General features: G+C 39.4%; 1 protein-coding gene across 4 annotated transcripts in view; it reads right to left on the reverse strand.

Moving 5' to 3' along the window:
- Positions 1–3,963: 3,963 nt before the first annotated feature.
- vldlr (very low density lipoprotein receptor) overlaps positions 3,964–12,414 on the reverse strand; it is a 42,599-nt gene continuing 34,148 nt past the window's right edge. Inside the window, exons 17-20 of one of the 4 annotated variants that reach the window (XM_034210802.1) lie at positions 8,987–9,046; positions 6,832–6,906; positions 6,149–6,318; positions 3,964–5,036 (exon numbers count right to left, since the gene is read on the reverse strand). In XM_034210802.1, coding sequence (XP_034066693.1) covers positions 5,001–5,036; positions 6,149–6,318; positions 6,832–6,906; positions 8,987–9,046 — 341 coding nt within the window. In that variant the 3' untranslated portion in view covers positions 3,964–5,000. Of the gene's footprint in view, positions 5,037–6,148; positions 6,319–6,831; positions 6,910–8,986; positions 9,047–12,414 lie in introns of all 4 variants that reach the window. The other 3 variants (XM_034210801.1, XM_034210805.1, XM_034210803.1) reach the window with 3 other exon arrangements.

Here is a 12,414-nt window from a genome sequence, read left to right on the forward strand (position 1 = left end):
CAGAGGAATCATGTCAACAGACATACAGCTAACACACACACACGGTTATGAGGTAGGAAGTGACTGTGGTCCTGCTGCACAGCTGACTGAGTTGATCTGGGTGCTTACAGTGTTATCCTCTTTGTGATCTCTCGCTCCTCCCACTTACTGCATCTCATAACTTTACACATCTGGCTATCCTGGCATAGACTGTCATTAAAGTCAAAAACATATTATAAATTGTCTTTAAATGATAGTTCCGATTGTTAGTCAAATTAAGAACTGGTCCAAGAGAAATATTATCATTGGAGCAAAGCGAAATGTAGCCACCTAAAATAAACCATCAATATTAATTCTGTCAAGTATTTAACCGTGCAACTTCATTTTTTTTAATACTGAATTGTTATTAGTGCGAATGCTGTTTACTTTGGCTCTCCATAACTTCAGCTTATTTTCAGCTACAGAAACCATTCAAATATTAAACTATTCAGCCTGTTCAGGAATCGATGGGAAACCTTCAACTTTTTCAAAATATTTTATACCTTTTGAAATATTCAGCTTTTTAAACTCTTTTTTTTACATTGAAGTCAATGGGAAGAGCCTTCAAATCAGCCAATACTTTAGCTCTCCATAACTGCAGCTTACTTTCGGCTACAGAAACCATTCAAATATTAAACTATTCAGCCTTTTCATGCATCTAAGCGTAGTATGGGGTGTCATCAAATGTCGTCGCCATGGCGACAGACCACTCGCCATGAAACACGATGAGGCTGTAAGTCCAATGGACACGGTCCAATCGTCCCCCAATCTTCACTTGTATATCACCGGTCCATGCCTCAAGAGCTCTACGCCAAATCTGAGATCTCACCATATGCCGTTTCCATGGAAACGCATCCCTCGCCATAAAATATGATGTCACTATAAGTCCTATGCAAATGTTCAAAGAGTGCTCAAACTTCACATGTGTGCTAACAGTCCAGCCGTGAAGACATCTACGTGACAGTTTTGAGATTTCGTCAAATGCCGTTGCCATGGCAACACAATGCTCACCATGAAACACGGTTTTCTCATAACTTCAGTGAAAATACTCTAAATGGTCCAACATTTCACAGGTTTGGTAACAATGCAGCCATCAACACATCTAAGAGTATTATGGGATGTCATCAAATGCCGTTGCCATGGCAACAGATCATTCACCATCAAGTTAGTTCAAAAGTTTCCCTAGCCTTTTTACTTTCTTTTCTCATCTTAATACAAATTCATTCACTACTACTTACATCTGATATTAAACTCCTTCAGCCTATTTTCAGCTGCAGAACCCATTCAACTATTACATTATTCAGCTATTTCAGGACATCAAGGCTATACATGTTGTTGTTTATACCTTTTCTTTTAAATATTAAGCTTTTTCTGCATTTGTTTAGCTAAAAGCAGCTACCATTCAGCTAATAACATATTCAACTTTTTCTGCATTTTCAGCTAAATTCAGCCATAAATGTTCACAGTTTACAGCATTCGCACGCATTGTCTGCAGGAAATGCATTTTCTAGTTTTACTTAGTTGTTCAGGGTTAAGGTAAATAAGCATTAACATCAAGTATTGATGTAAAAAGCATATTTTGAAACAAGATTGTCAAATTACAAATTCCCCATATTGTATTAAATACATTACTTCCACCCCCCCCCAAATAATGATTGGATTATTTTAGTTTTTTTAATTTGAAACAATACTGAAAAGCTAGCAAAGCACCAGCCATCATTACATTACGTTGCTTGTAAGACGCTTTTGTCCAAAGTGTCTTACATACTCAATACCGTGGACAATCCCCACAGGCGCAATTTGGGGTGAAGTGTCTTGCCCAGGGACATAACGACATGCTGACTGCAGTGGCACTCAAACTTGCTATCACTAACCCACTGCGCCACACGCCTGTCAAATGTGTGTATGGATTTTACATATGACAATCATTTAGAGATGAGTGGGTCATTTCAGTAACATTTGGTTTGTGTCATGTTTTCAATTTTAGATAGACACTTTTCTAGGTTTCTAGTTTATTACATATGTTGATATGCAGTCACGGCCCCACAGCCCTTTGTTTATAAACCTTAGACCTTCATAACTGACATCTGACATCTGACTTAATCCAAGTGTGCGTTTGACGTATTCTGTCCCTCTGATAGGTGGAGATTAATCCGTGCTGCAGTTAAACGGGATAATGACCAGACGGAGCCGCACAAATACGAACGACTTATCAGCTTTGCTACGGTCTCTTTAACACATTTCTTAAAGGTCCCCTATTATACTGTTTTCAGTATATAGGTCTCAGATAAGGTGGTGTGTGGGGCCTTGGTTGGTGATTGGCTAATGCTACACAAGCCAAAACATCGTTATGACAAAATGGCCAAAATCTGATCAGCTCATTTTCAGACAGGTTTTTATAGAAATGGATCAGGACAAAAAGAGAGAGAATCTTTGTTCCTGAAACTTTCAGAGTCTCTTTCCACAGAGGGGACACATGTTGATGTAGAAGAGACATGAAGAAGAGGGGACACATGTTGATGTAGAAGAGACATGAAGAAGAGGGGACACATGTTGATGTAGAAGAGACATGAAGAAGAGGGGACACATGTTGATGTAGAAGAGACATGAAGAAGAGGGGACACATGTTGATGTAGAAGAGACATGAAGAAGAGGGGACACATAGTGGTAGAGAGGACATAGAAGAGACATGAAGAAGAGGGGACACATGTGAGTAGAAGAGACATGAATGAAGAGGGACACATGTTGATGTAGAAGAGACATGAAGAAGAGGGACACATGTTGATGTAGAAGAGACATGAAGAAGAGGGACACATGTTGATGTAGAAGAGACGTGAAGAAGAGGGGACACATGTTGATGTAGAAGAGACATGAAGAAGAGGGACACATGTTGATGTAGAAGAGACATGAAGAAGAGGGGACACATGTTGATGTAGAAGAGACATGAAGAAGAGGGGACACATGTTGATGTAGAAGAGACATGAAGAAGAGGGGACACATGATGTAGAAGAGACATGAAGAAGAGGAGACATGAAGAAGAGGGACACATGTTGATGTAGAAGAGACATGAAGAAGAGGGGACACATGTTGATGTAGAAGAGACATGAAGAAGAGGAGACATGAAGAAGAGGGACACATGTTGATGTAGAAGAGACATGAAGAAGAGGAGACATGAAGAAGAGGGACACATGTTGATGTAGAAGAGACATGAAGAAGAGAAGACACATGTTGATGTAGAAGAGACATGAAGAAGAGGGGACACATGTTGATGTAGAAGAGACATGAAGAAGAGGGGACACATGTTGATGTAGAAGAGACATGAAGAAGAGGGGACACATGTTGATGTAGAAGAGACATGAAGAAGAGGGGACACATGTTGATGTAGAAGAGACATGAAGAAGTGGATTTTGCACGATAGGTGACCTTTAACATGACTCCTTGCGATTGTCCCAGATTACTCATCCTGCCTTTGTTTTTTTTGCACATTTATTGTCATTACACAGTACAGGTACTGTAATGAAATGGTTTCTCTGCATTTGACCCATCGTACTGTTAGGAGCAGTTAAGTTAGCATTGATCCTAAAGATTTGTTTCTTTCATATGCACAGAGATGTCAGCTAAATTATTAAACAGACGCTCGATGTTAAACATCTTATTGCTCCCTTGTCAAAAACCAATGGGATTCGTTATATGGCAGGAATTAAGTTTTGTTTTATGACACATTTTGTTCCAACTCCTTTCTGGGTTTTAGGGACTCATTCCTGCACCACTTTGAAGAAATCAGATTTGAGGCATTGTCATGTTGAAGTTAGAAACACAATATTGTCTTATCCCAGATAAGAGTATATTCTTCGCATCACTGGACAGTAAAACCTGTGGAAGAGTAGACTCCTCTCCAGTTAGTATCCTCGCAAACATACAATCGAGAAAAGCCAAGACACCATGTTTGAACAACGTTGTGGATTAGGTTTTAATTCTCAAGTGATTCTCAGTTTCTTCACAGTTACAGAGCGTTTACCCTCTAATAATATCCCCCCCCCCTCTCACTGTACAAGGCTAGAAAAAGTTCACAGCAACAGCACACAAACATACAAAATAGTTTTACCAAATTCAGTAGTTATTTTTTTCCTGCTTTTTCTTTCTTGTTAAATACATTTGAACTCTAACCCTTGTACAATGCCCAACCATAGCAAAAAATTAATTTCAAGTCAAATGTATACAATCTTATTTACACGAGGAACATTTGATCAAAGTGCATCGAAGAGAGTCCTGATTGACGGTAATGTCTTTGAGGGATAATGGGTAAATATATACAATGTTTACAAATGCTGTAATTGTGGTGATCTTACAAAGCCTATATAATAATACTTATAATGATTATAATAAACATTGGTAGAAAGAACAGCTCGTCTGAATGCACTCCAGGAGGAAGAGTTGGAAAGAAAAACAAAATGATCTTGGAAAATAAATATTAACACATCTGATGGATAAGAGTTTAGACCAATATCACCCATGATTCTTTTTCCCTCTGCTCAACTTAGAATATGATGGAAAGTGTCTTGATTACGCCATTTAATACCGACAGCTCAGATCCAGTTTGAAATCCTGTCCAGCAGTAGATCTGTTAGCAGAGAGAAATCCTGCGTCCTCCTGTCAGTTGGAACAGTCATTTCTCTCCGTGATCATTTGGCGTCCGATTCCCTCCTTCAAAAAAGGCGGGGGCAAAAATCAGGAAGCAGTGACCCGAAAAAGGGGAAATAATCCTCATCACATGGACGAGTGAAAAACAGTTATGGACACGTAATTCATTGTAGTATTCACATAATAAATAACAATTCCTCAAGTCATCCTCTCCAAAGATAATGCACTTCAGAAGGCATGTGGTCGTACAGTAAGGGCTGCTGCGACGGAACCGTAGGCATGGTAACGAGGTTGCGTCGTGCAACACTACGGGCCGCAGGAAAGAAAGAAGAGGAGGACGATCATGATAAATCGTCCTCTGTGCTCACTATGGAAATCTGGAGACAGAAGAGGGAAGGGGACGACAGAGACAATCGGCTTATTCAAATGTTTTCATAGAGATTTTGTTTGTGGTGCGAGGTACTTATCCATCGTCTACACACAGAAGACGGCTGTCTAAATGTTGGAGGAGCTGCATCATCGTGTGAACTACATGTAGAATATGTTCTTTGCATTACCTTGATGTTCAGTAGTCTTTTTGGGCGGTAACTGGAACCGGTCTCAATGCGCTCTTTAAGCCAACCAGACATTTCATCTCTTAGAACATGTAGAGTCCTTTTTGTCAGAAGTAGTCCGGTTGCTTTAAAGAGCGCATTGATGACTGCTTAGGTTCCTCAAATAACATATCCATGACACAGGGTAAACTTTAACTGATGTTTTTAGGTGGCTAAAGTAAGATGTACTGTTACCTCGTTCCACTGTAGCATTACTCAGCTTTCTGTTGTACTCCGGTCTGTTTTTCTAAACTCAGAGCGTGCCGACCGCTACTGTGACGTTATACACTGACTTTGGATAAGAACCTCGTATGACCCCGATTCAAGAAATGTAAAACCATTGTTTCAATACTGGAGGCAGGGAGAAACATCTAGGCTGGTTCTGTACAGAGAACACCGTCTCTAAAGTTCACACATATCTTGTTTGTTTAACTTGCAAAGCACAGGAAATATAAAACAACATTTGACTTCAGTTGCTTTCTGCCTGCTGCAACTGAGGAGAATAGCAGAGAGGTGTGTGTGTCCATATTGTGCCCTCTGGCCCGGTTAAGGCTAATCTCTTTAATCTGTGTCCCAAGAGAAGTGCAATAATAAGACTAAGGATTAGTAAAGGCCACAAGGTCATGATGCAGATGAAGGTCATTGACATCAAGTCTCCATCCTGTGTCAGGATGAAATTAAACCGCCAATGAAACCTTACAGATTATTTGGTATTTAATTATTTTTGAGCAAAATGCTTTTGGTGATTATTGGGTTGCTGTGTGTGACGCATAGAGTGGATTCCAGGTCACCTATTCTCTATCAATAATGAATTGATTAGTGTGTTTTGGGATTAGTACATAGAGCCTCGACCCATTTTACCCATGATGCCCTAGGCTCAGCGGTTGTTTACTTACCGCAGGGTAGGTGTGACCCACGTTGGCGCCGTGCCGGGTGATGTCGATGTTGAGGTCTTCTTCTGTAGTCTTGAGATAGACGGGGTTGTCAAAGTTCATGCTCTTCTGGTTCCTCAGCTGCCAGTTTCTCCACATCAGGTATCCACCGGCCGCTGCCATCGCCAGCAGCACTGAGCAGGACACAGGTCAGCCGTCAGACACATTCATTAGGGGGTATCTGAGTGTTTGTATGTAACCCATGAATATCTTCGCGGGACTAAAAAGTGGATTCAGTTACGTAACTGGCAACACATCTAGGTTCACATCAAACTTTGACGTTACTGTTCTTACAACATTTAATGTGGTAGCCGTGATTGGTCCAGAGTTCTTGAATAGTCATACACAGCCTACAAACCTGAAGTTATTTACGAGTAACATTTTTTTTTTAAAGCAATTCCCACTCAACCCTATTTTAAAAAAGGAAACATTTCAAGCCAACTTTAGTCTACTGATCGCATACATAAAGTATTAACTTTAGACATGTATTACTAATTAAGCAAGGTTCAATCGATTCATCAGACTCCCTACGCGAGTGTGTGTGAGTGTGTGTGTGTGTGTGTGTGTGTGTGTGTGTGTGTGTGTGTGTGTGTGTGTGTGTGTGTGTGTGTGTGTGTGTGTGTGTGTGTGTGTGTGTGTGTACTCACAGACTGGCAGTATGGCCCAGGCAGCAGCTGACCCTCTTGCTGTGGAGTTCACCTGGATCGACGTGCTCACGTTGGCTTCTGGAAAACAGGGACAGGTCAACACTTCAAATCCAACACACCAATAGGTTTCCACCTCTTCCTGCTCTGTACGACATCTCTTACACTTGTGTATTTTAAATTGTGCGATACATTGTGTTAGTCTGCCATTCAACTGGGACAGGTGTGAGGGGTCTGGAGAGAGGGGAGTTTGTCTTTGAGGTTCAAGAAGATGGCTCGTTTGTTCACCACTAGCAAAGTAATGATCTAAAATAGGGGAGTGATGTCTCTGGGGAAACCGCACCACAATGATCGAAGCCATTGAAAGTCCAGATTATGTTTAAATTCTTTCATTAAACGTTATAGATAAAAGTCTGGATACAGACCGGGAACCGTTTGATTTTGAGATAATGTCAGCTGCTGTAAAACGGAGCTGACATTTTCACAACCTTCAAAGATATTGACAGCGTGGCCAAAACGTTAAACTAGTTACATCAGTGAGTAAATTAAGTTCCCCCCCCCCCCCCAGGCAAACATCCTGCAGTCTCAGCAGGCCGGAGTGTTTCGGTGTCAGTGAGTGACATGACTGGCAAACAGCTCGGCTGAAAGAGTTCAGGACAAAGAGACAAAAAGCAGGGTTTGTTAAGTCGTGTTCTTCCTGCTATTAGCCTCATGATGTCATCAACATGGGTCACAGCCGAAAGACGATTTGTTTCTCTAGTTTCCATGGATGAAGAAAACATTTAAAGCTAACGATGCAAGTGTAAAAGCTTGCAGTTATCATGAATGGCGAGACACTTCCTCTTCTCAGCCACCAGGTGGTGCTCTCGGGCTGTGCTTCAAACTGATAGTGAAATGTTTGATGTAAACGATATATATCCAGATTACCTCCTACAGCAATAAAGTATCAGAGCAGATTAAAACGTCCACACTATGTGCCGGTGGATCTGAACTAAATCCTGTGCAGCTGGGAAACATGGATAGCTTTTAAAATGGAGGGCCTAACTACATTAGTCATGAGAACAAGCTATAATCAGAAGCAAACACTCATCAGAAAACATTGCGTCGCTCATTAGGCTTCCCGTTTCTAATTCAATCACCGACTGCATTTGGACAAAGAGGATTAGGACAACGTTAGTGAGCAAACACTTCATGCAGGTTTACTAATCAAATGTAAACCGAGTGAGCTAAAGTGTTTTTACCAAACACTTTAGCTCACTCAGTTTAGGTCGAGCCAGACGTATGAACTCCAGACAGACAAAGCACAGAGGTGTTGGGCACACACTGACGCTAACACCATGAACAAAAGTCAATCATTAATGAGGAATGGTTGAAGCCTCCTTGATTAGACTGTCCTTCTCACAACAGCTGCCTGAAGAGTACTGGACTCACAATATGGAAACAGAGCTATACTCTGATCACAGCACAAAGCCTGACAATTTGAGTTGAGATAATAATAACGCGTACAAAGCACACATTGTGCAGTGAGACGATCTCATAAACCAACACAAAAGGGGACACATGTAGCCTGAGCAAGCATTTAGTTACAGCATCAGGTTGTAAGTTAAGTGTTAAAGAAACAATGAATTAGCTTAACTTCATCTACAGATGTACCAAACTGAAGTTTAGTCTTAAATCCACAGCTTTCAGGCCCTGAGTAAAAGACCAGTGGCTGGGATGGAAACCCTCTTGAATACCTCAGGCTACTTGACCATGTGTTACAAATTAAGTTTAAACAGACTTTTAATCGGTTTATCTTTACTGCACTAAGCCCTAAAACACATCTGAAAGTGCGTTATGAAACGACAACACAGAAGCTATTATTAGAGAAACGCTACCAGCTAAAGGACAAACAACTAAAAAAAAAACGTAAGGCAACGTGGACAGAAGAGATTTTACCATTTCATTTTGTTACAGAAAGCCTGATTGGAGGGTAAATGTTGGAAGAAGAAAAGCCAAATAAACTACATAAAGCTGCAGACACATAAAGACAGATGTACAGATTAATTAAGGTGGAGAATCCACAGTTAGGAAGGAGAAAACCTGTTCATTCGCTTAGTAAAAAGCCCAACATGCTTTAAAGAGAGTCAGCAGAGCAGGCAACAGCGCATGGTTTTACCTGAGGGTGGTTGTATCAGAGCTTCCCCGTCATCCTTTGAGTGACCTTTGGCAGAATGGTCTGTCACAGAAAGCCAAGAGTCATTCTTACGACATGAAAACAGATCAGGCTGCAGAAATTGTCCTAGTTTTAAACTGCACACACTCACAGTAGGCTTCTTTGAAAATAGACCAGATCTCAGGGGACTAAACTAGTAAATAAATGCTCGACAGATGAAAGCGGGATCCGTTTCTTGTTCACTGAGAAAGCCGCAGACGCTGAGCAAAGAGACGAGACAAACTTCCATAACACTGTCGACATTATACACAAACAGCAGCATATTTACATGGACAATGCATGTGGTTTTCTGGTTTGATACAACAGTTAAAGCCAGACACACACAAAGGCTGAAAGAGTGAGAGGGCGACATTCAGAAGACAGAGGTCTAAAACCACCGTTAACTATCGATCACAATGTCTCCATCAGCTTCTGTACAGCAGGAACAGACGGCTGCTGCAGCAATAAAACATGTACAGGTCGATGGATGCAGAGGCAGCGGAGTGGTGCTTTGTCTACTGTGAAACCACAGGCCTCTGGGGTCTGCTGTGTGGGAGTCGCAAATGAATGCATATCATACTCACTGCCAAACAATATAATGGTAGGTGCAGTCTAACTCAAAGTAGAAGCCGTTATCTACAGGACATTATACTAGTGCTGAGACAAGTGATCAGAAAGATGATCATTAGAACAGTACTGTGTAAATCATTTCAGTCATTCAATTAGTTAGTTATCACACAAGATTAGCAATTATTTAGTTTCCGCAAAGTAAGCATTGCAGTTTAAAAGACAAAAGCATTAAAATCGATTCAGCAGAACCAATATACCTACATTATATACACCTACATTATATATACCTACATTATATATACCTACATTATATATACCTACATTATATATACCTACATTATATACACCTACATTATATATACCTACATTATATATACCTACATTATATATACCTACATTATATATACCTACATTATATATACCTACATTATATATACCTACATTATATATACCTACATTATATATACCTACATTATACATACCTACATTATACATACCTACATTATACATACCTACATTATACATACCTACATTATACACACCTACATTATACACACCTACATTATATACACCTACATTATATACACCTACATTATATATACCTACATTATACACACCTACATTATACATACCTACATTATATATACCTACATTATATATACCTACATTAAATATACCTACATTATATATACCTACATTAAATATACCTACATTATACATACCTACATTATACATACCTACATTATACATACCTACATTATACATACCTACATTATACATACCTACATTATACATACCTACATTATACATACCTACATTATACATACCTACATTATACATACCTACATTATATATACCTACATTATATATACCTACATTATACATACCTACATTATACATACCTACATTATACATACCTACATTATACATACCTACATTATACATACCTACATTATACATACCTACATTATACATACCTACATTATATATACCTACATTATACATACCTACATTATATATACCTACATTATATATATACCTACATTATATATATACCTACATTAAATATACCTACATTATACATACCTACATTATACATACCTACATTATATATACCGTACAAAATTATACATACCTACATTCTACATACCTACTATATACATAACCTACATTATATTACCTACATTATCTATATAACCTACATTATATAATAGTACCGTACATTATATATATAACCTACATTAAAGAATACCTACAATTAATACATACCTACATTATACATACCTACAATTATATATACCTACATTATATATAACTACATTATATATACCTACACTTATACATACCTGACATTAATATTATACCTCTACATTATATATATAACCTACATTAAATAACCTACATATACATACCTACTTATACATACCTACATTATACATACCTACATTATATATGACCTACATTATATATACCTACATTAATATTACCTACATTATATATACCTACATTATACTATACCTAACATTATATATATACCTACATTAAATATACCTACAGTTAATATACCTACATTATATATACCTACATTATATATACCTACATTATATATACCTACATTATATATACCTACATTACCAACAAGGCAACATAACCATAACATAACCAGACAGTTCAGTATCAATACTTAAGGCCATTGATGTAGCTACATCTAGAAAATGTGTATGTTTAGCTAGCATCCAATCAGGGCAACAGATTTATGGCGACCTGTGATGGTCCACTAACTGCATCAGCTTCAAGCCTAACAGTCTGTGATGGGCTGAAGTTGTGGGTGATGTATTTTAGGAGTTGGCAGGTCAGCGAGTTGATGCCGCCAACATTCTTGAAAATACAGCTTTGTACCCTGTGGCTTCTGATAAGGTTAATGCGGCTGAATGCAACCTGATGCTTCTACTGCGGGGAAAGGAATAAGGTACAAAACGATCCAACGAAGAACTCTATTATTACCAGTATCACTCTAAGGGTACTAAATAGAAGGGATAAGAAAGGCTTTGATCGTGATTGGCATGTCTGATTCAGACTTGAGCTTGATCACCTTCAACTGTAAAACCTTCTAAAACCAAGTGTTTATGATTTATCTCTATGTTTGTTTAAAGAAACCAACTGTGGAACCAAGTGAAGTCCTAGAGCCACAACAACATCTTCAGCCTGAAGAGAAACACTCCCCAGTTGCATCTAAAGCCGGTTATAAATCTCTCTGTGGTAGTTTCGGGTTCGACCTACAGTGAAGAGCATCGCTTACTACTTTCTTTCACTAACAAGATTAGAGCCGGTCAAAGCTGCAACTGCACAATGCTCTACAGTCCCGTTTGTTTCAGCTGTAAAATGGGATAAATATGTTAGCTGGAGGTCTGGCTGCAGCCCAACTAGGAGGAAGGTGGAGGAGCAGTCAGTGTGACAGTAACCCCTCCCACACTATTCTCACTTTGAAACGGCACCAGTGACAGACAGGGGAGTAAACAGTTGTTGAAACACTCACAAAAAGACACTCAGACAACCCAAGCACACACACTTATAAAGATTCAAGAAACAAGTTTGCATGGATATACAGGCTCAGAAACTCTCCCTGGAACTGCATGCATGCACTTGCAGACACACTGCAGAAACAAAAACACCCATAATTGCATGCAATGATGCAGAGAGGAAGAAGCACAGTCCGTCCTCACAGTGGCTGTAAAGCGTCTGGAGGCAGCTCCTCCACAGCCTGAGGAGTGAGGCTGCAGGGACGCTCACCATGAGGCCGTAACGTTTCTGTGGAGCAACAT

Source organism: Gymnodraco acuticeps, unplaced genomic scaffold (assembly GCF_902827175.1).
Source record: "Gymnodraco acuticeps unplaced genomic scaffold, fGymAcu1.1, whole genome shotgun sequence".
Taxonomy (NCBI): Eukaryota; Metazoa; Chordata; class Actinopteri; order Perciformes; family Bathydraconidae; genus Gymnodraco; species Gymnodraco acuticeps.